The 25,121-nt window shown below is 38.0% G+C and overlaps 6 protein-coding genes across 6 annotated transcripts; 3 read left to right on the top strand and 3 right to left on the bottom strand.

Annotated features, from left to right (window-relative positions):
- Nucleotides 1–107: 107 nt before the first annotated feature.
- HO173_013081 (uncharacterized protein) lies at nt 108–1,598 on the top strand (the record flags this gene model as incomplete). The annotated part of the gene is made up of 5 exons (XM_037314910.1): nt 108–290; nt 346–475; nt 604–727; nt 777–1,219; nt 1,282–1,598. 5 exons carry the CDS (start codon nt 108–110, stop codon nt 1,596–1,598), a joined length of 1,197 nt encoding a protein of 398 aa, XP_037158210.1.
- A 1,654-nt stretch (nt 1,599–3,252) lies between these two features.
- HO173_013080 (uncharacterized protein) lies at nt 3,253–5,180 on the bottom strand (the record flags this gene model as incomplete). Its single annotated transcript, XM_037314909.1, has 3 exons — nt 3,253–3,388; nt 3,450–4,213; nt 4,356–5,180. The coding sequence occupies 3 exons, from the start codon at nt 5,178–5,180 to the stop codon at nt 3,253–3,255; spliced, it is 1,725 nt and encodes a 574-aa protein (XP_037158209.1).
- A 976-nt stretch (nt 5,181–6,156) lies between these two features.
- Nucleotides 6,157–7,328, top strand: HO173_013079 (uncharacterized protein; the record flags this gene model as incomplete). The annotated part of the gene is made up of 2 exons (XM_037314908.1): nt 6,157–6,245; nt 6,326–7,328. 2 exons carry the CDS (start codon nt 6,157–6,159, stop codon nt 7,326–7,328), a joined length of 1,092 nt encoding a protein of 363 aa, XP_037158208.1.
- An 11,317-nt stretch (nt 7,329–18,645) lies between these two features.
- Nucleotides 18,646–20,353, bottom strand: HO173_013078 (uncharacterized protein; the record flags this gene model as incomplete). The annotated part of the gene is made up of 4 exons (XM_037314907.1): nt 18,646–18,986; nt 19,057–19,768; nt 19,829–20,118; nt 20,287–20,353. The coding sequence occupies 4 exons, from the start codon at nt 20,351–20,353 to the stop codon at nt 18,646–18,648; spliced, it is 1,410 nt and encodes a 469-aa protein (XP_037158207.1).
- Nucleotides 20,354–21,353: 1,000 nt separating this feature from the next.
- On the bottom strand, nt 21,354–22,451 carry HO173_013077 (uncharacterized protein; the record flags this gene model as incomplete). The annotated part of the gene is made up of 2 exons (XM_037314906.1): nt 21,354–21,477; nt 21,541–22,451. 2 exons carry the CDS (start codon nt 22,449–22,451, stop codon nt 21,354–21,356), a joined length of 1,035 nt encoding a protein of 344 aa, XP_037158206.1.
- Nucleotides 22,452–23,393: 942 nt separating this feature from the next.
- On the top strand, nt 23,394–25,019 carry HO173_013076 (uncharacterized protein; the record flags this gene model as incomplete). Its single annotated transcript, XM_037314905.1, has 3 exons — nt 23,394–23,682; nt 23,789–24,209; nt 24,278–25,019. The coding sequence occupies 3 exons, from the start codon at nt 23,394–23,396 to the stop codon at nt 25,017–25,019; spliced, it is 1,452 nt and encodes a 483-aa protein (XP_037158205.1).
- Nucleotides 25,020–25,121: the final 102 nt, after the last annotated feature.

Below are 25,121 nucleotides of genomic sequence, written 5' to 3'. Positions count from 1 at the left end.
TTCATCGTGCCACGAGTGCCTTTATCACAATGTTTAAGAGTAACACACGCCAGCTTCCAACAGTCAATGTAAGCACCTGAGAATAGCGGTATCGGATGGCGTCCTCAATGAATGGAACGAACGGAACGGACGACCACAAAGTTGAAGAGCTTATGCAGACACTGAACGGAATCAACGCCGACACCTTCAGCAACGATGGTAAAAGGATCCAGACCCTCCTGGCAGCGTATGCCCTCGTATCTCGGCTCGAGACGCCATGGGATTTCGTATTGAGACTCTGCATGGGTCAGGTACTCACTTTGACCCTTGTGTGAAGTCTGAGACTGGGGCTGAAATGTGCATCAGCCAGCGCTTGGGGCAGCTCTGAAAGTTTCGAAGGATCTGCAGCTGTTCGACAAATGGCATGAGCGCGGTGACGGCGCCATGACAAGGGAGCAGCTGGCAGCGATGGTGTCTTGCGACCCCAACCTTCTCTGTCAGTGCCCTTAAATATGAGACACGGAGAGTGTGTATGTGTGTGTGTGTGTGAGAGAGGGAGGGAGGGAGAGAGGGCGGGATGGAGGGAGAGACAGACCTGGCAGCTAAACAAATATGACGATCTAGTTCGCCTACTCCGCCATTTAGCAGCAAACCATGTGCTGCAAGAGACTTCGATAGGGGTTTTCAAGCCGACCAAATTGAGTATCTCTTTCACCCAATCAGTGTTCGGGGAGTGGATCAACCATCTGTTTGTCTCTCCATAAGTCAACACTTTTAGCAAAGGGTAACAGACTTAGTTACGATGCGACAATTCCGTGCTTCTTCAAGATGCCAATGTACCTGGCTCAGAATGGCTACAAAAATCCTTTGGATCCCAGCAATGGCGTTTTCCAGTACGCGAAAGGTTGGAAGGGAGATATGTTCCACTATTACGAGTCCCACCCGGTCGAGGGTGAATCCTTCAACCACGTCATGGGCGGCGTCATGGCAAACCAGGCCGGGTGGGTGGACATTTTCCCCCACAACGCCATTCTCGAGTCAGACTCGGATAGCGAGTCCCCTCTCGTGGTAGACGTGGGAGGCAACATTGGTCACGACATGGAAAAGTTTCGCCAGTTACACCCAGAGACAGCTTCTCGTCTGTACCTGGAGGACAGACCAGAGGTTGTAAAGCACTCCCTGTGTCCAGAGCCTGTGAACAAGATAGGCTACGACTTCTTCATGCCGCAGCCGATCAAAGGTAAGGCTCATCGTGCGCGGTAAGAAGGCGGATGAACGACCGCTAAATCTTGCAAATCACAGGAGCGCGCGCCTACTACATGCACGGTGTCCTCCACGACTGGTCCGACGAGCCGGCCCGCAAGATTCTCGAAATGCAGAGAGCGGCGATGAAACCGGGATACAGCAAACTCCTGATCCACGACCACATTGCGCCCGAGGCCTTGGCCCACCCGCACACCACGGCCTACGATCTGACCATGATGGTCATGGTGGCGGGGGTAGAGCGGAGCGAGGCGCATTGGAGCACGCTGCTCAAGTCTGCGGGTTATAAGTTCCTCAGGGTCTGGACTTCGCCGCTGGCCGTGCAAGGCATCGTCGAGGCCGAGCTCGAGGAGTAGGAGTGTTGCTGCCATGCCCCTTGATACAATTCCGATTTGATTTTTCCATCGTATTCCGTATCGCCCGGTTCATCCGGGCTAGAAAATGCACAATCGCACCACATCACGCCCGATCGTTGATGATTGGAAAGCTTGCTTTCTCAATGCTCGAGACTTGAAAACGAGAATGGGTGCTACGCTAAGAGGCTAGTGACCAATCAGATCATCGGATTCCAATATTTCTAGTCTAAAACACACCTTATTTCTTCATTTTCGATCTAAACACGGGTACGTCCAAAAGAGGAAGCACCATAAGGCTGAACCTCGAACATCAACTTTATTAATTTATTCTATTTAATTCCTTTAACGTTACGTAATAAATGATAATAAAGTAAATTTATAGAGTTATAGAGTTAACTATACGCTTTCAAATAATGCAGCGAAGACGAAATTTGATAAAGTATTCGTAAAGATATACTAAAACTTAAGATTTATCGAGCTCGCGAGAAGAGCCCCTCCGGCAGGAGCCCTCGGAGAGCCCTCGGAGAGCCCCCGGAGGGTTAGGGGGGTTTCAGGGGGTCTCCCCCTGAGTATGTCAAATAAATTACAACGTCTCTCTCGATTCTCAGTGAACTATAACGTCTCTCTCTAACGTCTCTCGATTCTCAGGGTTAGATCCCTTAAAATCCCTTAAACCCTTCGGAGCTCTTTAAGGGCTCTCCGAGAGCTTCTGTCGAGGGGCTGTCAAAGCAAGCTCGAAATCAATCAAATATCACTAAAATAATCAAATTTCGAGCTTGCTTTGACAGCCCCTCGACAGAAGCTCTCGGAGAGCCCTTAAAGAGCCCCCGAAGGGTCCGAGGGGTTTTAGGGGGTCTCCCTGAGAATTAAACAGTCAAAAACCAGTACTCGGCAAGCTTTTCACTACTGGGAAGCCCGCGCCCCAGCACATATTTGATGCTCTTTGCTGTTTCCCCGTGCTCTTGCTTCGTGGCTATCCGTGTTCCTTCCTGCCCATCGTCCAAAGTGAGAGATTGAAGAACGCAGTCGAGCGTGCAGATTCTCGTTTGTCTGCTGCGCTGTGAGATTTGACTGACGAAGGGCGTTGAATTTGAGCCTATGGGGGTTCTTTGTGCTACGAGTGTCAAGGTCTCATGGTGGACTTGCGGGGTATGGCACAACGCTGTCACGTCACAGAATATCTTGTTTTTCATTCATTGGACCTTGAGAGCGCACATTGTTTGTAAGCTCTTATGTAGCTTTCTTCTTCCTCTTCTTCCTCTTCTTCCTCTTCTTCCTCTTCTTCCGCTTCTTCCTCCTCCGTTTGCCTCTCTTGCATTTCCCGTTTCGCTCAGAGAGGTTATGTAGTTGCTACGCGCATTCTTTCTCTAGCATCATTTGTAGCTGTCTGTGGGTTGCTCAATTGCTGAGTGTTAAATCGTACCCTAGTACATAGGACCATCTGACAAGAATAGCACAAGAAAAGGAACCCCCCCTTATTGAAGGTAAGAAGTGTCCTACAGGCGTGTTCCATGTGCAAGTACCTAAGCTTTCCATCAAATCTAGTTATACTAACAGACAAAAGAGATTGCAATAGCCAAATTCTAATCGCGCCATCAATGTTCTAAAGTACATGTAGACTGAAAGGAGATTAAGGGTCCCCAAGTCCAGTCCACTAAAAGCGCGGTGTCTCGTATAGTTCAGGAGTGACGTAGACCTGCAGACTTAGACCATCCTGCTTGGAATCTTCCTTCCTCCCGATGCCAATGAAGGTGAAGATGCCCGGCTTTTCGTCCAGCTTCCGGTACGTGCTGTGTTTTCAGTTGTTAGCAACGTCAGAAAGGTTGTGCAACGAGACGCATGGCCACGTACAAGACATTCTCCAGTCGCTCCTCGAGCGACCTTCCTCCGTCATGCCACCCATACTTCGTCAACCAGGCGTCCAGTCCCTGAGCGATCGCTTGGTCGTTGGGTGCTCTGAAAGCAGGATAGAAGTAGAGCTTTGGGACCGGGTATGGCCTATCCGGTGAGAGCGAGAAATACATGGACGTTGGTTTTTGTCCGAAGAGCGCGCGTCGCCGCTGCTCAGCTGGAGTCTCTTCCTTTATCTTGTCGGCTGGGTAGTCACAGCCACTTGCGAGGTAAATCAAGTCTCGAAGCTTCTCCTTGTCGTCTTCCAGATCAGGGATCCGTCCACCCAGCGTGTAATAATCCCACATCTCGTCGAACGAGTTCCCCCAATAGCGCATGTACACCTTCAGGCGCGCCTTTCCTGCCTTGACGAAATCAGTTGCCATGCCCCGCCCGCAGTTCTCGTACTGAGGATGGTCCTCGACGTAGTCCTCAATCGTCTTGAGGGCCAGCAAGATATTCGGATAGTAGCCAATGTCCGGCATTTGCCGAATACCCAAGCTGAGCGCTTGGAAGCGGCCGAAGCCCTTGTCTGCCGCCACGAAGCAGGGGGGAAAGTAGCTCTTGGCCATGACAGGGAGCATTCCAGGCGCCAACTCCAAGATACGAGCATTGATGTCAAATCCCAATATTGTGGGCGTCTGATACCCTACCTGAGCGACAAGGGCTTGCTGTTTACTTGGGGAGACGTTGGAATAGACGAACCACCGGGCGAGAGCACGATGCTACCGGGTGTGATCTGGAGTCATTATTTTCTCGTCATCAAGAAGTTGCGCATCATAGCTAACGCAGTGAGAAAGGGAGGAAACAAACAGATCAATATTTTGGAAAGAACAAGAAGCTTGACAATCGAAATGCATAACGTACCCATTTGTCGTCAAACATTGGACTTTGCTTGGCAAGCGTTTCTAACACCTTTTCTGAATTTGCTATACTCAGAGGGTGGTCCTTGTTTGGTGGACGGAGCTCGCTAAGATCGAGAACGAAGCGAACACCTGGGGTTTTGGTTGAACCCTTAAACTCAAAGCTGTACTCAAAAGGATTGCCGTCCCAGCCCACCGCGGCGGGAAGGGAGTTGCTTTCAGGTTTGTTTCCTAGCAGTGGACAGAGAGTGTCTCGATAGTAGTCAAGGAATTGGCGCTGTGCTTCTTCCGGGTAATTGGCCTCATGAAGCATTCTAGAGAGATCAGACCCACTGGTGCGCCACCAGTAGGACGGACCTTCGCCATTCATTGAACATGCTGTATCAGTAGTCGTCTCCATAGCAGTCGTCTCCATAGCAGGAGCCGTTTCCATAGCAGGCGTCTCCATAGCAGGAGCCGTCTCCATGGTGGCTGTTTCCATAGCAGGTGTCTCCATAGCAGGTGTCATAGCAGGCGTCTCCATAGCAGGAGCCGTCTCCATAGTGGCTGTTTCCATAGCAGGCGTCTCCATAGCAGGAGCCGTCTCCATAGTGGCTGTTTCCATAGTAGGCGTCTCCATAGCAGGCGTCTCCTTAGCAGGCGTCTCCATAGCAGGCGTCTCCATAGCAGGCGTCTCCATCGCAGGCGTCTCCATCGCAGGCGTCTCCATCGCAGGCGTCTCCATAGCAGGCGTCTCCATAGTGGCTGTTTCCATAGCAGGCGTCTCCATAGCAGGAGTCTCCTTAGCAGGCGTCTCCATAACAGGCGTCTCCACAGCAGGCGTCTCCATAGTTGCCGTGGCAGTCTGCATATTCAAAGATTGAATTTAATAAAGCGTCCCAAATTGTGGCAAACGAAGCCTCGTATTCTATGGCCTAGTGTACGAGAACCACGGAATTTCCTGCGCTGGATCTGGGGAGTTTTGGCATTGCCCTAGTCGCCAGTGTCTTCTTTACTTGGCACTACAAATCGGGCCTCGGCCCAGTGTCATATGGGAATTTTTGAAAGCCCCATAATCTCCCTGCCTCTGTAGTTGGACTGGGGATGATTATTTCAGGGTCTTTGGGGCTCGAACTGGTACTCGTTCGATTTCCTTGTTGTTGCATGCAGGAGCATGCACGCTGTTTGAGCTAAGGACCACTTGCATGTTACTTAGCGCCGACCCATCTGTTGGTCGCCAAGTAGTAGTGCTGGGTAACACCAGCCGCCCCAAGTAAGCGCAGGAAGCCGCCAGTGGTCAAGGAGAGGAAATGTTTATCATGGGCCACTTATAGTGTCGGCAAATCTAGCATGGGCCACGCTGTCTATTATGGGCCATTCCCAAACTTCCCGTCTCCAAAGTAATCACCTGCCCAATGCGGTTGGCCTTCGCATGTGTTGTCGTCGTCATCGTTATTGTGCGTTGTCTTCGTCGTCATTATCGCGCAATATATATACCAAATCTAAATCGAATGTTAACCACTAAACCCTGTCCATTGCCTCCGGCGGCTCTTCCAGGGGACAACTGCATTGAGCCTACTCTAGCCTAACCTCCTAACCGCCGTGTGACGGCGACCGCAGTGAGGAGGTAATTATTTCGAGAAGAGAAGTTGTGTGTCTAGCGGTGTTGCGCCCTTGCCAAAAGGTTGGCCCATCGTGAACGTTCCGCTGCTAAAGGTGGCCCATGATAAACGTTTCCTCGGTCAACTACAGATTTCAGCTCGGCGCGGACAGGATTGAGTGCGACTCAGTTTGCCCTTGATTACCTTTGGGGTAAATACAATGAAATGGATACATGCCCCGTAGCCCCCAAGCCGCCACCGGCGCTCCACATCCCGGAATCCACATCCGCGGTTGATGTGCGGGTCATCGATACGTATGTGCGCTCCCGTCGCTAGGGCCAGGTACCGTCTAGTAGGATGAGCAGTTGAGCTGGGGTGACTGACACGATGATAGTAATACCTTAGTCAATTTGAACCCAGAGCTCTTCTGGCAGCCCAAGGTGGATGGCTTCACCGGTCTCGACGCGCCCATATACTGCTTTCTGATATCGAATGGCAGCCAGCACGTAGTCTTCGACCTCGGCGTCCGTTCAGACTGGCAGAACTACGCACCCAAAGTCGTCTCGCTCATCAAGGCGACTACAGTGATCACGCGGGGATCGGACGTGACGTCGGTGCTCGACACGGACGACAGCGGCCTTAACATCCATAGCGCCGATATCCAAGCCGTCATCTGGTCGCACAACCACTTCGACCACATCGGAGACGTATCCAAGTTCCCACCAAGCACCGACCTCGTCGTAGGACCTGGCGTCTGCGCAGCTTCTTGGCCTGGCTGGCCGCGGCGTCCCGACGCCATTGTGCTCGACAGCGATGCGGAGGGTAGAGTGGTCCGGGAGATTTCTTTCGAGGCGAGCAGCCTGAAGATCGGCAGCTTCGACGCGTATGACTTCTTCGGCGATGGATCTTTCTACCTCCTGGACGCACCTGGCCATGCCGTCGGACATCTGTGTGGTCTTGCCCGGACTACGGCCCATGACGATGAACCGTCCTTTGTCTTCATGGGCGCTGATGCTTGTCATCACCCGGGGGTCCTCCGACCCAGCGACTACCTGTCATTACCGTCGGCAGACACCCTGCAGAGCACACTTGCAACTACCAGAAGCTCTCCAGAACAATGTCCCGGTGCCCTGTTCCAATCGCATCTGACCAGTCCCAATGCACCATTCTTCACAGTCGCACCCGGGCCCCTGTTTCCAGACCACGATGCAGCAATGCTCACGGTGCGCAAGATCCAGGAGCTCGACGCGGCGGATAATGTCTTAGTCTTAATGGCCCATGACTTGTCTCTACGGGACAAGATCCCTCTATTTCCAGAGACAATCAATGGGTGGAGAGTCAGTGGGCTAAAGACGAAAACCCGGTGGCTTTTTTGTAATGATTTCTTGTCTGCTTGATAGACTCTTGCCAGTCCGCAATTAGAAAGGCCGTGATGGTCCCGAGCTCAACAATGTGATCCAATTCACCGAAGTACTTATTGCATCAGGTGCTGCTCCCGACGGTGACGTTAATATGTTCTTATTGAATAGAGAGATATCTCTGCTAAATGACTAAAGCTAAATTAAATTATCTATAACGAAGCTAGTAACTCTATTTAAAGAAGAAGAATAATTAGAATCAGTAGACAGCGGTAATTCGGGAGGTCGTCCCGTCAAAAAGCAGTTGCCGGGTACTAGTACGCTCGAGGGCCGAGGCTAGCCCCGGGCTGGTTCAAAATTAATTCTCGTTAAGCGTATAGTCTCTTGAGTACGGCATCCTAAATAGACAGATAGATCAACCCAACGAAAATCGAAAATCTATATTTTATTTTTCGATTTTTTAAATTTAATATTCGCTTTTCTTATAATATTAGTATATATAATAGAATAAGATAGAGTTAAATTAGAAAATCTTAAATTTATATATATAGCTAATTATAAATTCGAGGTTATTACGTCTTTTAACTAGACTAACTAAGTTAGCTCGCTAGCTCTCTTAAGCTTCCTTATTAAAAATTTATATATAGAAGTTTTATACTCTAAAATAACTAGCTCTCTACGAATACTATTTCTTTATAATTTCGTAAATTATACATCTGCAAATCTGAAAAGTTTCTTTCCGCACAATTTCCGCCGGGTTCGCATTATAAGCACGATTTAGCACGATTTAGTCTATTAAGCAAACTTTATCTATATTTAATCCTTTCCGCCAGTTCTATTAGTTTAGTAACTTTAAAAAAATTTAGTAACTTAAAAATTTTTGCGTAATATACTCTAATATACTCTAAGTATTATTTTATATATATATAGCATTAATATATATTATTATTAATATGCGTATTATTATATATACGTATCATTATACGTTATATTAGAGTATCACCCACGCGACTAATTTTATTAAATTATTTAATTCCGTAGCTAAATTTAAGTTGACGTTAATACTCGTCGTCGTAGAACCTTACCGTCGTAACGTCGATTATTAGAACTTTTCTTTTTTTATGCGTATTACTACTAAATTGGTAGAACTGGCGGAAAAGATTAGAACAGTTACTAAACCGGCGGAATTTGAGCAGATTCTAATCAGAGTTACTAATCCGGCGGATTTTGTAATTTCCGCGACACACGCGCGATCAGCAATTTCAAATTTTATAGGAACTTTTTAGATTTGCAGATGTAGAGCTTAGTATACGCTTTCTAACGCTATAAAAATAATAAAGTTTAATTTACTATTAATAAATTAAATAAATATTTAAATATAATAGTTATAGTAATTATATTAGACGCGTTCAGAATCGAATAATAATTCTTTCATCTATTTATATAATTATTATTCTTTTATTACTCTATTAATTCTATTAATTTTACTAATATAAATATAATCGTCTTCGATATCCCTTATCTAAAGGTTACTTAATATTTTAAATACGTATATCTCTTTTACTCGCCTCTTAGAGCTAGACTATTTCTTAACGAATTCGCTATTACTAGTAATCGAGGCCGTAAGCGAGTCTAATAGCTATTTACTACTACTTATAAACGCGTTAAAAGACTCTTAAAAAGAGCTCGAACGAATATATTCTTCTCTATATACTTCTTTTAAGTTAGCGATAAGTAAATTAAATTAATATTCAAATATTATAGTTATATTAAACGCGTTCGATTTAGATATATATACTTCTTTTACTTACCTCTTAGAGACCTTACTAACGCTCTTAGATTATCTCTTAGCGAATTCGCTATTACTAATAATCGAGGCCGTAAGCGAGCTTAATAGATATCTACTACTATTTATAAACGCGTCGATATTCTTATACTTAGTTAAATAAGAGAAGAATCTATAATAAACGAATACGAAGAATATTATAAAGATAGTTATTAATAGTAGTAATATAATAGATCTACTCTTTATAATCTTATATTAATCTACTTAGTTAGTATAAGAGAAGTTATTATAATAGACGAATACGAAGAATACTACGAAGAAACTAAGCGATAATAAGATTCTTAGTATTAAGAATAAGCTTAACTCTTTAAGATCCCACGTTATATACTCTCTACGATTCTATATTAAATTATTACTTAGTAAGCGAAGAATACTACTATAATTTAACTCGTTATTCTTATTATATTAAGAAGTAAGAGAAGAAACTATAATAGATAAATACGAAGAATATTACGAAGAATATTATAAGGGCGTAGTTTACTAGCGATTAGCTAGCGAGTATAGACTATAAAAGACGTAGTATTATTATAGAGTTTAATAGTATATTTAATAGTAGAACTAATCTCTAAGAAATATTAAAACTTCGAGATATATAAAGTAAATCTATATCCGCTAAGCCTCTAAGCATATAGAGTATATTATTAAAATTAGATTCTAAAAGAAATTCTAATATAGAATATATAATATCGGCGCTTTAATATAAGTAGCGTTAAGGCTTATAACGTATTAAATTTAATAATTACCTCTTCTTCTAGATCTTAATTCTTAGACATCTAAGTAAAAATAGAATACTTATTAAAAAATCTTTAAATTCTAATAAGAAAATAAGAGAAAAGAGTTAATTTATTAAGATTACGATATCGTTTTAATAATATAATAAAATTAATTCTTACGCGTTATAAGCGCGTTATTAATATATTATATAATAATATTAATACTATCTTCGAGAATAATATCGCTTTTATAATATTAATTAATAATAATTTATAGTAAGTTAATACGCTTAGTATTAGCGTTTTTATAGCGCTAGTTAATAGCCTCTATAGCGAATAATATTAGATTTAAGAACTTATAATAAAATCTTAAAAATCTAATAAGTAAAAGAAGAGAGAAGAGTTTTTTTATAGATAACGTCGTTTTTATAGTATATTATATCTATAGCGAAGTAACGTAATAATAATCTTTATTATAGAGATTTAAAGAAAGTAATTAATAAAGCGACGCGTTCGCGATAATATTCTCGATTATTAATTAATAATAATAGTAGAAATAATAATAATAGCTAGACGACGCGGTTCTATAGATAATAGCGAAATATTACTACGTCGCTATTATCTACGTTATTAAGTATTATTTATTAATATTAGCGCTATAATAAAGAATATAAAAACTCCTTTCGAATTATTTATTTTTATTCTTTATAACTTTTAATATCTCTTTTATAAGTACTTACTTTAGCGCTATAATATTAATATTAATACTAATATAAATATAGTATATCTTATTATATTAATAGTCTACTTCTCTTTATTATAAGTATCTTATTATTATTAATCGCGTTAATACGTAAATTAATAATTTTATAATATTCTTTTTTAATAATAATAATAACTTTAATAATAAGTATATAATCGCCTTATAGACGCGATTACTAATTCTTAACTATTTCTATTATTATCGCTTTATATATATAATTATTAATAAGTTCTAATATCTAATTTATTATATAGAACTTATTTTTATCGAGATAACGATTTATATATTTAAGATAAATCTCTTTTTTATAATAACTATAAGATTAAAAAGCGCGATATTAATTACTATATTAAAATTCTTTTATATCTTTAAATATAGATAAGGAAATTAATATAACGCTATCGCCGCGTTAAATAATCTTAAAAGCTATCTTATTAACGAGTTAAGCTTAATAAAAAGATTACTTAATAGTATAAATTATAGAAATATATAATAATAATAATTTTAGCCGCTTTTATTATAATTATAAATCTTTAAAGCTAGTTTATAGTAATATATAAGCGTATAGAGAAATTAAAGAGAATAAATAAGTTATTAAAGAAGAAGCTTAAGAGTCTTTATTAATATATAACGAACGTTAATAGATATTAACTCGAAGATTATACTTTAATTATCTCCTCGTTAGAGAACTAAATTAATAAATTTAATTTAAGATTTAACGTTAAGATAATAAAGAATATTTAAATAATAATCTTTTTTTAATAATAGCGCTAGCGTAAGATTCTTAGATAATTCTTTAATAGCTATCTTAAATAAAAATACGTCTATATTAATAGTATATATCTTAATATAATAAACTCTCTTTATAGTAGAGTTTAATAGATAATTAAATAATATAATTATTTTATTAATCTATATTTTAATAGTAGTAAGTATAAAGAAGTACGCGCGTAATATAAGTATTATCTAGAAATATATCTAATCTAATCGATAATTATATCTTATTTTATCGCCTTTATTTACTTATTATTAATTTATATAATTAATTAAACTCTTTAATAATAAGAGACTTATTATTTATTATTTAGTACTTTCGCTTATTACTCGTCTATTTATAGATTTAAATTAACTCGCTAATATTAGTTAATTCGTTATCTAATAGTTATTAATTATACTCTTTATCTTAATTAATTTATTTAACTTTATATTAAACGCCTTTTTTATACTTAATCTTATTAATAATTTCTTTAATCTTCTAAAGCTTATCGTTATTAATAAAATCGAGAGTTTATATAAAGACTTTCGCTATATTATCGTAATTACGAAGATAATAAGATTTAAATAACGATATATAAAAGATATTATAGATTTTATATATCGAGAGTAGAAGTAGATAATACGCTTATATTCTTATCTTATCTATAATTTAAAATAATCTTATAAATTTATAAGATAACTTCTTACTTAGACGTTTTTACTTTAAATTCTTAATTACTAATATTATTAAATTATTTATCTTATAATTTTAAAATTAATATATTTTATTATAATACTTAAATTAAGTCGTAATAGCGCTACGAAAGCGCTTTACTATCTTATTTCTTAATACTTATAACTTTTTTATCTTATTATTTATAATAAATATCTCCCTCTTAATAAAGTTATTCTTAATCTTCTAACGGATTTTAAAATAATATTTATATATTAGAAAGAACGATATTATTTTAATAGAGAAATATTAATTATTTATATAAGCGAACTCTATTATTAATAATTATTTTATCTAAACGTTTTATTTATTATTAGCGAATATATATAAAAAATATTCTAATATCTAATTTTATTACTTAATCTATTTATCGATTTATAAGTAAAAGATAATACTTAAACGTTATTTAATTTTAAAATAAAAGTAAATAATAAATTAGAAGCTATTAATAAATATAGAGTCTCTATTATTAATAATACTATTTAGTATATTATAGCGATATATTATTTCGAAATAAAATACTTTCGTTAGCTAAGTAATATCGATTATAATAAATATAGAAATATATCTTATTATTTTTATAAATCGATTTATTATAACTAGAATAGTATTATAAATAATACTCTTATATTTACTCGCTAATAAGTCGATAATAAAATCTATAGAAATTTTCTTTTATAGTTTAATAATAATAAGAAGCGAGCTTAATTCGCTATATAGACGATATCGCGAAGCTTTAATTTATTAATAAATATTATATATCTTAATATAGTTAATAACTTATTTTAGGCTTTTATTTTAATAATATTTATAAATAAATAATTTATACGTTTTCGTAGCGTTAAAGTATCTTAATAATAAATTATTATAATATTTATTAATAAGCTTTTTTCTTAAGATCTTATCTTTAGAGATATAAAGGCGATTATTATATCTTAATAATTTCTTAAAATTTAAGATCTATATTTAATTATATAAACGATATTTAATTATTAATTTATTAATATTAATTTAAAAAGAGTTTATTTAATTATTATAGATTTATAAATCTTAAATTAATATTTTTATTAATCTTTAAAATACGTTATAAGTAATCTCTTATATAATCTTAAACTTTCTTTTAGAAATAATTATCTAAACGTCGATAATATAAAATATAAATATTATAATCGTTATAATCTTTTTATTTTTTATAATTACTTATCGCTAGTTTAAAGTATAAGTTTATTCTATAATATTAATAGTAGTTTAATATTTAATAATAAAATTCTCTTATAATTAAGGCGTCGCGATAGCGAATTAATAGAGTTTAATTTATCTATTTAATAAAAAATCTTAAAGTTATAAATAACTAACTTTAGCGTTTAACGAGTTTATCTAAAGTTTAATTTCTTCTACTTTATAAAGCTTTTAAAATTATTATAATTCGTTAAGATTTTAATATAAAACGTATTATCTTCTAGATAGTAATATTATTATTTTATAAATACTATAATAATAAGTAGCTCTTAATTATAAATCTTATAATTTTACTTTATAGAAATTATTTTTTTAAATTAGAATATTATTAATCGCTAGTAATTATTTTTATTTAATTATAAAAGTATAGCCTCTATATCGAAGTTAAAAGCGTTAGTTTTAAGATATAGCTTTAAATTTAAATTATAATAATATAGAAATAACGCGATTATAAAAATATTTTAAAGTTACTAAAACGCTAGCTTAGCGTTATCTATTTACTCTAATAATCTAGATTTCTTATTATTCTTACTTTCTTTAAGTAAGTTAATAAGTAATATTATTATACTAAAATAGTTATAGATAAATCGCCGATAGAAATTAATAAAGCTTAAAAAGATTTATATATCTTAATAATTTTTTAATTTTAACTACTTCTTAATAATAGTAATATATTTCTAATCTATCGCGATATCTTTAATAAATATAATAAACTCTAAAAACTTAACTTATTTAATATAGAATTAATATTTTTTAAATTAGCGTATAGTTAAAATTAATATAAACGCTTAAATACTTATTTAATATATTATTAATACTTCGCTAAATTAGTACTATAAATTAGAATATTATCTAAATATATTATATATATTATATTTATTAAATTTATAAAAGCTTTATTAATATACGCTTAAAAAATTATTAATATATTAGCGAGTTTAAAAGATATAATTAAATATTTAAAGTAATCGTAATAATTACGAAACGCTATTTTCTACTTATTATCTTCTTTAATTTAAATTTAATAATAAATATTTTTAAGATTTAACTTCGTAAAGATCTTAGATTTATATAAGCGATTTAGAGTCTTAATAATTAGAGATAGCGAGTATTAATTTTTAATAATTATTATATTTAGACTTCGATAATTAATATAAAAACGAAGTTTTCTATTCTTTTTAAGAATAAAAAGAATTAATATTTCGACTAAGAAAGTCGAATAACGAATTTAATTTTTTTAAAGAAAATTCTTTAGATAGCGTTATAGCTTTATTAATTTTATTTAAGATAAATTATATAAAAGGCTATATAGCGGCTTTTTATCGCTTTTAATCTTAATAATATAATTTCTCTACTTAAGCGTAGATAAGACTTCTACTTTTTTATTAAAAAAAACGTTATTAAACTTTAATAACTTCTAAAAGAGCTCTAGATTATACTTATTTTTCGATTCGCTATATATTATCGCGATATATATAATTATAAATATATTTTACTTCTCTTTAATAATTTAAGTAAATTTAATTAATTCTTTAATCTATAATTTATTAGCGTTAATCTTAAACTATTATTACTTTATCGCTAAATCTAGTAGTACTTATAATTAATTTAATTCGAGTATACTTAATACGATATTAAAGCCTTTTTAATTAATAATATAAAAGAGTATATTATACTTTTTACTTTAACTCTAGCTATTTACTAACTAATAATTTAATTAATATACGCTATAATAATATATACTTTAATCGCTTAGCGCTTTCGATTATAATAAAATAATATTATAAGATTTTAAGTTCTATTAAATTACGAACTTTTATAAAATTAAATTAATATATACTTTAGTGTTAAGTAGAGTAACGAGTTACCTCTATTTATTTTAAAGCTTTATTTATCTCTTTATAAGAATAGAAAAAATTACCTCTATTAATCGTCGTTTTTACTTCGCTTTTAAGACGATTATAAGACTAAATCTTTTTTTATTAATACTACGCCGATATAAGCTATAGATAATTTATTAAAATTTAAATACTTAGATATTTAATAATTCTATTTTTTATAATAAAAATAACTATTCTTCTTATAATTAGAGTTAAAGAATTCGACTTTACGCTTTACGCTATCGTCTTAAATACGCGCTATATAAGCGTCGCTATTTAAAATTAATTTAGACTTTAAAATTCGATTCTCTAAAGACTTATCCTTAGCGAATTCTCTTAAAGACTTTAAATAAAAATCGTTATCGAAGTATATATATTTTAAAATCTTTTTCTATATAATAATTTAAGTAAGAATTTCTTTTCGTTATTTCGATATATTATTAGTATTTAGAATCTTATTTTTAAACTCTAATTTAAGCTTAGCTAAGAAGAAATTAATTTAATATTTTTTAGAAAATAAGATTATATAGGCCTCTAGCTTCTTTAAATAGATTTTAAAAATAAATATCTTCTAATTAAAGCGTTATTTAGTTTTTTTTTACTTTTTATATATAAGAAGATAACGATTTACTAGATTCGTTATTAAATTAAATAAAAACTACTTAAAAAATTCGAAAGTTATATCTCTTAGATTATAGATTTAATAATATTTATATTATTAAATATTAAGATCGTTTTCTAAGAATTATATATAATAAATAATTCTTAATTAATTAGTAATAAAATATTTAGAATTTATAAGAAACTTAATTTCGACTTCGCGGAATTAGCGTAGATACTCTCTCTTATTAATATTCTTATAAGAATATATTCTTTTAAAGTAAAGTATTTTCGCTTTAATTAATATATTCGCTAAAGATATAATAATAATTAATATAAATAATTTTTTACTAGTTATAGATAATAAGCTAATATTATAAAGTTTACGATTATAGATCTTTAACGTAGTTAATTTATATTCTTATTTTAAGCGATAATTTTCGACTTTAGTAATTATAAGACGTTATTTTATAATAAAATCTTTTATTAATAAGAAATTTTTAAACTTATTATCGGCGCTATAGCGACTCTCGATATTATCTTTATTTTTTACTATATAATTTAGAGATAAATCTAATATTATAATAATAATAGATCTTTTTCTTTAAAAGATAGAGAGATTAGAATTATAAAGGCGTAGTTTATTAATAATTAGTTAGTAAATATAGATTATAAAAGATATAATATTATTATAAAATTTAATAATATATTTAATAATAGAACTAATCTCTAAGAAATATTAAAACTTTAAGATATATAAAGTAAATCTATATTCGTTAAGCTCTTAAGTATATAAGATATATTATTAAAACTAGACTCTAAAAGAAACTCTAACGTAGAATATACGATGTTAACGCCTTAGCGTAAGTAGCGCTAAGATCCATAACGCATTAGGCCTAATAAATACTATAGAGAATACTACGGAGAAATTAAGCGGTAATAAGACTCTTAGTATTAAGAATACGACTTAGCTCTTCAAGATTCCACGTTATATACTCTCTACGATTCTATATTAAATTATTACTTAGTAAGCGAAGAATATTACTATAACTTAGTCTATTATCTCTATTATATTAAGAAGTAAGAGAAGAAACTATAATAGATAAATGCGGAGAATATTACGAAGAATACTATAGAGAATACTATAAAGAAACTAAGCGGTAATAAGACTATTATCGTTAAGAACACGACTTAACTCTCTAAGATCCTACGTTATATACTCTTTACGATTTCACATCAAATTATTACTTCGAAATAATATATATTTAAACGAATTAAAATCGTCCGATATCTTACTCTAATAGCTATTTTATTATTCGAAAGATTTTACTACGGTAGAAGATAATATAAGATTTACATTACTAATTAATATATTATCTCCATTTCTTTCCGATATTTTAATACTTCTTACTATAAGAATATAGCCTTTCTCTATTTTTTATAGATAATTATTATAGATTAATTTTTTATACTCGATATATCTTTCTAATTAGATCTTAGCGTATCTCTCTTTATATATATATATCTATATATTATAATAATAAAAGTAGATTAAAAACGTATAGTAAGCGATTAGAGTTCGATTTAACTTAGAGCTAGAGCTAAATATTACGAGCGTATTCTTAATATATTACTTAGCTCTTAGTTCTATAACTAGCGAACCTTAGCGAAGGCATCTTCTACTATATTATATCTTCTTTTCATCTATATAGTTCGATAGTCTTATTATTCTATTCTATCTTACTTATACTAATATCGTATCTATACTAGTTCTAATACTAAAAGTCGATTTAACTTAGAAAAATCTAACTTTATAAATTTAATTTATAGGCCTTTACTTATTACTTTTATATTAAGATAATTAGTTTAAATTCTAAAGAGTATAAATTATAGCGCGTATTTTAATATATATTTAATATTAAATAAGATAATTATAGTTATAATAAATATAGCTATTATACGCTAAGAGCGTAGACTACTTAGTAATAAATATCTAGATTAAATACTTACTTTAGCTCTAGATTTAATTCTAACTATAGCTTTACTTTTACGAGATAGTCTTCTAATAAGATATTTTAGAATTATATTTTAATAGTAAATAAGTTAAAATCTAGAGATCTCTTCTAGATATAAGATAAATATTATATATTAATAAATTTTTAAATTAAATATAATCTTAAAGTCTTTTTTAAATATATAATAAAATATAAATTTATAATAAGATTATAAAATTATAATTCTTTAAAAATCGAAAAATCGAAAAAAGCAATTTTTATATAGTTAATTTTTTTAGATTATTATATTAAGAGTATTTATTAGAAATATAGCTTTATAAAGTTAAACGCTTAAGTTTTATAATCTTAAATAATAATTATTTAAGATAATTTCTACGCGAAAGTATTATATAGAGATACTTTACTATAATATATATAGCTATTATTTATTAATTAAAATTAAAGATTTAAAATAAAAAAATTAACTTTAGTTAATAAATAGAAATGAGTAAACTCTTTCATTCGATAAATTTAACAACCCGATTGAAAATCCAATTCGACTCGCTCGATAACCTCGCTTTTTATTTTATATTAGCTAGATTTATATAAGTAGGTAGTGAGTGTCAAGTGATCGTTGTAGATCTAGCTCAACTCTGACTCTTAGATTCCGATTGACGGTCGCTCGCGAGCTGGGTTTAACACTCGACTCGAGGGTCACGCTACGCGGTATTTGAAGCTAGATTTATCCATCTTCAATCACATCATTGGGTATTTGGGTTTTCTTCTCTGTCTTGAGAAACGATCTATAGTATTGTTGCCCACGCTCTATCATCTATGACTTTTTATCAATCTGTATCGTCACACTTGTCCCCATGCCGACTAGAAGGACCATGTTGGCGTCCAACTGTGCGCGTGTGCACGCCATGCTGATAGATACCTGATACATAATTGTCGATTGAAAGTCTAAGCTCTGAGTCGAGGGACTCGTACTGGGGCTCGTGCCCGCGCTTATACTTGTGCTCTTGCTGGCAGCCATGTCCGCTGAAGAAGCCTGAGCAGGACTTGCTTCTGCTCCTGTCATATTGCTGAGGGTAGGTGGGGCCGTCGCGGGCTGGGACGGGGTGTGAAAGGTGCTCAGCGAAGTGGTGAGGTTTATATCTATGGGACTGGTGTCTACGTCCAAATCAGTGAGAGTGTTAATGGGTTTATTCGGATAAGGGGAAGTGGAGCAGCAGAGATCTACCATATATGGTTTTCGGCAAACTCGTGTTCGTTACGCCTGGTTCCGGAACGCTGTAGAAGTAGCTTTCCCCTGGTGTCGGGTACTGAGAAGGGCTGTTCAGCCCGAATAGAGTCTGGTATTGCATGTGATTCGCCCTGTCGATCGCCGAGTTGTCCGTGGAGATGGGCTGCGCCTTATCATCCATGGAATTGGCAGAGACGATACTACGCGCGGCCCACGTGTCCCATGATGTAAGGTTTGAATCTGGGATCTGAATGCTCCTCGCCCCGGTGTCATGATTTGCTCCCTGGGAGTTGGGCATGACTTCCATGCGGGAAATGTGGCTAGTTTGATGGAGCCCCTCGTCCTCGTTCTCACCGTCCTCGTTGTCCTCGTCTTCATCCTCGTCTCCGTCATCTTCGTCTCCGTCCTCTTCGTCGCTTGACTGAGCTACCCTGTCACCTTCAATCCAACTGGAGCATCTTGGGGCTTCCATGTTCCAGTCCACTTCCTTCGTAGAGGTCGCCATGGCAGTCTCAGAGATAGCCGGGAGATCCTTGTGTGCCTTCTCAGTGGTATCTGCATTTGCCTTGTTCTTGTCGTTGTTGTTTTGTAGCCGCAGGGTCGAGTAACGATTCCTGAGAGCAAGCGTGGTCCTGCTGGGACGATGCGAAAATGCGATAGTTGCCCAGTTGGTGCCGTAGGTGAGAACTGCATGTAGCAGGTTCGCGTCCTGAGAGCCGTCAGTGACCACAGAACAAGAATGTACCTAAATTCGGGATGTAGCTGGAACCTCTTCTGCAGTCCAATCACAATAATTGATGTTCGGGTCCAGCACCTGGCTCCAGTGGCTGGAGCATTGGTCGGGGCTTCTTGACCCAACCTCGCATGAGACCCTTATCCAATTCGTCCCGTGCCTGCGAACAGCTGCAATGAGCCGTTCGTCCTCTTCCTCGGACCATGAGCCCTTGGCCGTGCCATTTGCGAGACTGTTCCACCATCTTCTGCGACAGTCTTTGTTCGTCCGTGCAGGTACACACTTTGCCAACTTCCGCCACAGTAGCGGGCGCGATTCCGCCTGAGCTGTGCAGGATTAGGATCATGGGATAATGGAGGCGAGAGAGAACTACGGACTCTCCCCTAGACTAGACAACAGCGAACCAAATCGTTTTTCTTTGGGTGTGCATCTATTCTAGGGGAGACTAGGTAGATATCTCGAGTTCGAAATCAGGAGCCGAATTTGGGACTCACCGGTCTTGACAGCTGATCGGAGGAGAGCATCCTCCTCTGCCGTCCACTTGCGTCTCACGCGGGCCATGTCATTGGAACCCGCACTGCCTCTCCGAAGGAATTCAAGTTGATGGATGGTTACTGATAATTTGGAGAGAAGGGGGAACCTGGGCCTGCTTTCTCGAAATATAGAGGCAGCAGGAGTTGGTTTCGAAGTGGGAATCCTTGCTGGTGTGGAGCATGTTTTCACGGGTTGTGTTTGTCAGCTTCGTCAGCTCTTGGCCCACGAAGGAACGTCGGCATATTGCATGGGAGGCGGCACAGATACTGATCCTTTATGCACATGGTGAGACCTAATCGCAAGAACAGCTCAAGATATTCAGCGCCGGCCTGTTTACACACCGCAAGTTCCGAGGCGATTGTGTTCAAAGGCTGAGTAATGTCACTCTCTCGTTGTTGGCACCAGGAATATGTTCCTGGTCAGGGATGATTTTTCGCATGTCATATAGCTAGTTCCCGCAGCGGAGTGGCCTTTAGCACCGCCCTAGTCTCGGCCCAAGACCCGTCGATCCCATCATCCCACGCATTGGTGTGGACCCATTTATTTTAGGCTGGGGGCTAGCTAGGTAGCCGAGGCCCTTAAGGCAAGCAATCTTTGCTAAGTAAGATGAGCTGACTCAACGACGGCAAGAACAGCAGCGGCGGGAAGATGAGCAATGTGCATTTAGCGAAATGCTAGCGCGCAATGACGAAAATTAGGAGCTAGTGAGGAAAACAAGGAGGAAAAGGACGGAGAGGGAACGTGTTACTGGGTAGGATGCACCCGGAAGGCCGCCCAGAAAAAGGGAACCAACCGCACACCAATGCGTGGCATAGGTAGTAGCAGGTATTTAGTTCAGTAAGAGAACCGCATAGTAATTTACCTAGGTACATTCTACAAGCCGTCCACGCCTACTCGTAGCTGATGGGCACTGCCGTGGATCCCCAGGTTTTATCGCCCTTCACCCAGCTCAGAGATCGACCGATTACCCACGAGCGAAATCCATCGCTGCGGAAAGTCTTGAGCTGCTACCACAGTCTTCCTCCATTCACGTTTGTTTCATGGAATCCAGAATACCACGAACACCAGCGAAATCAAATTCGCTCAGTGTTTCCTCCCAGAGTCTTTCTGTAATCTCCTTTCCCTCGGGTGTGTATAAAAAGCCGGCGAATCTGAACAGTGTTTTGCGTCTTAGCCAGAGCCGGGAGTGGGTTGCGGGAATGGAGAGAACTTACGGGTGGATCTGCCAACTCATGATAAAACATCCATGGGACTCCGATCCTTTGTTCACAAGAGCGTCCAGATACGTCGAGGCGCCATCCTTCTTAGTTCTACCAGTGATCGCGCCGAAGAGTGCGGCGGCTACCTTTTGCCCCCCGCGGGCGTCCCGGGTCAGGTCTGTGCCCTTGACGAAGCCTGGATCTGGTAGGTTCACGATAACATCGTTGGCCGAGACATAGTCGACGAGTTTCCAGAGGAACATGTGCGCAAGGACCTTGGACGAATTGTAGCGATCGATGGGGTCAAAGTACTTGGGGTCATCGAAGGATGGCAGGAGGGGCACTTCGTTCCGATTGGGAAACTTGGCAGCGAGAGCAAGTGCGGCGTTAACAATTGTTAACCGACCTGCCGCCCCGGGGGGAGATTTGCTCTTGAGACTAGGAAGTAGAAGGATGGTGAGTAGCACAGTTGACAAGTAGTTGATCTGGATAGTCTCCTCGTGGCCGGTGCTACGAACGGTATCGAAGGAAAGCTTGCGTACGCCGGCATTGAGGACAACCATGTCCAGGCGAGATAAATCGGTATCGACGCGTCGAGCAAAAGCCCGGATGGAATCCATCGAGCTCATATCCAGCGGCCATATCTCAATTTTTGCTTTGGGGTACTGCGACAGGAGTTGTTTGGCAGCGGCTTCTCCTTTCTTAGTCGAACGCACGGCAAGGATGAGGTGTGATAGTTTGAATGACAAGAGTTGGCTGGCGGCCTCGAGACCGAGTCCAGCGTTGCCTCCGGTGATGATGGCGACCTTGTCGGAGAGGTTGGTGGTTTGTGATGGCCATTCAGGCTTCGCACGAAATTGATTGTGAAAGAAGACATTGGGAAAAAAACGAGCGTTTGAAGGCTGCAGGTCCTTTGAGCCGACCATGTTGGTTGAAGTGGTGATCGTATTAACTTTTGGAGCAGGAGTGAGGGTGAAAGAGGAGTAATGGTTAGAATTGTTGTTATGGAAGTGTATATTAGGCAGCTTGCCGTCTCCTTACTTCAAGGTAAGTGAGGGAATTGTTCGAGCTGGCCCGAGTCACATGACAGGGTTCCCCTAAGTGGTACCGGGATTTTAATCATTTCAAACTCGATGAAATTGATGCTATGCTCAGAAAGGAATACAATAGTAATCTAAGGCAAATGGTGGCTACTTCCATTCGACTACCTTATCCCCAAAACAGCATACAATCTAGTCTTGGGGATGATAACAACGCTATGCTCAAATTGGCAAACAATCTCAGCCGCCACTCCCGAGGTGCTAAGCTAGTGTCCGCTAGCTGCTGCACCAGATCCGGCCCGACTCTAAGGTAAGGTAAGGTAAGGTAAGGCTTAAGATCCTTAACGCCTTTTTCTTGCCTCGGTTAAAGTATTACAAAGAAATGATTGATCCTAAGTACCTACCGAACATTATTTGTAAGGCTGCAGTGAGCGGAGAATAATAATGCAGATCGATGCGCGTCTGCATATATCCCACACACCTTTCTTCGGCTCTTTTGATCGCTTTGACTCGCCGTACTCACCTCAAAGCTAGAGATCTGGTCACGTGACGTGCCATCACCCTTGATTCAGCATATTGTATGCAGCCCTTAATTGACCTAAGCCGAGAAAGGATTAGAGTAGACTAGGGTACCCAAGTTACGCGCTCCACGCGCTGTGCTGCTGTAAAGTCACACCCGAACTTCTCAACACTGTGCCGATGTCCATTTCTGGCATTCGGGCCAACGCTTTGACTACATGACTGCTCTAAAGCGCTCGGGTGAGTAACTCTCTGGCCAAGGTAGTGTCGAGTGATACTTGATCTTAACTGTCTCGTTGAGTAGCAGGGATGCCTTTCGTGGTATCGACTAGTGTAGAAAAGCCTGATCCAGAGGTGCGCAAGCTCATCAGGAGTCATGTGATGTTGGGAAAGAACCAGGGGAAGACTCGGTGCTCAAGAAGGCGAGAGGCGAGCAATGTAGCAGACAAATCCAGCCCCGATGAAGATCTGGGTGCGCCATCAGCATCCTTCATCACGGCGTCTCACTCTGTCATCCCTCCAAAAATCGGCTCGGATCTATCCACAATTCGATTTGCCGACGCTGTAGAGCCTTCCAAGGTGGAGTTCCTTCTGCGCTGTGAGTTGATTTCCCTCCCCCACCCCCACCCTTCCCAAATATATTGGACTTCAAGGCTGTCGGGGTCTGCTGTGTACATTGCTCACATAATCCATCGTCACACCAGTCTCTTCCATCGCTAAACAAACATTGTTCCCCCTGGATTCTTGCATACTCTTCGAGAAAAGGGAGGAAGCATGGATGGAGCCTCTGACATTTGACCCGGCCTTCCTCAACGCCATGATTTTCACAACACTAGACTATTTCGACTCCATGCGGCATCGCAACCGCTACACGATGAGCCAGCAGACGTTGCCGCACTATCTGAGGACACTCCGACTTCTCCGCGAAAGGTTACTACATGAGAATGACCAGGCTCTTACGACCCCCACGGTATCTGTGATCTTAGCCCTAGCTGCGCATGCACACTTCGTGGGTGATTCCGAGTCCGCTAAGCATCATTTAGGAGGTCTTCGCAAAATAGTCAGCTTGAGAGGAGGCGTAGCCACCTTCAGCGACAATGCAAAATTGCTGGTTGAAATCCTCCGGTACGAGCCACATCTCAGGACGGTGTTTCCCGTGATTGAATAGGAGACAGCTTCTAATTGCCCTGCAGGTGCGACATAGGGATATCATTTCACAGTGGCTCAAGACCGTTGTTCTTCAACAAATCTTCTTCCCAAGAGCCTTTTCTACCGTATCCGGACCAGACGTTGCTGTTCAAGTCGATGTTGAAGACTACGGTAAGAAAGACTCAATACGATTCGGAGATCTTCCTTCGCGACATAGATGACGAGCTCGCAAGAGCCTGGAGGGTCATGGCCGGATTTTGTCTAATGATCAATCTCGCTGCCGAATCCAAGAATCGAATCGCTACAGAAACTTTCCTAGACACCATGGCTTCAGTCATATATCGACTGCTCGATATGACTCACTTCGAAGCAGGCTCTACTGAGGAAGCTATCCGCCTAGGTCTTTTCGCCTTCTCATCTAGCATTTTCCTCCAGTGGAAACAACTTGGGATGTCTTATGATCACCTAGCCACTACGTACAGAGAATGCCTTGCCGAGTTGAGAGTTGAGAGTATTCCTTCTCGGCTTCTGCTTTGGCTTCTCATGGTTGGAGCTGTGTCGGTCTTTGGGTGCGCCGACGACAAGTGGTTGAAGCCTTGGTTGCGCGTCAACATCGACCTGGGCGAGGTGGAATCATGGAGTGATATGCAAGACATTTTGAAGCCTCTCATGTGGATTGGTTTGGTACTGGACGAGCCTGGGAAAGATGTGTTTGACTCATCGTTCGTGTACGACCTAGTCACTCCTCCGCTTGACCACTCGCCCAGGTCTATAGGCAGTCTGTAGAGAAGTAGACAATTGATCGATGCCTTACAACCGACTGCAGAATTAGTGCACTCGAGCTTACTAGCAGTGCGTCATGGAATCGATTTGAAGATGCTTCTCACT

This window comes from Letharia columbiana (genome assembly GCF_014066305.1).
Source record: "Letharia columbiana isolate WasteWater2 chromosome Unknown xfSc0000027_s0, whole genome shotgun sequence".
Classification (NCBI taxonomy): Eukaryota; Fungi; Ascomycota; class Lecanoromycetes; order Lecanorales; family Parmeliaceae; genus Letharia; species Letharia columbiana.
The sequence above is the reverse complement of the archived record's forward strand: the minus strand, read 5'-3'. Positions and strand labels throughout refer to the sequence as shown.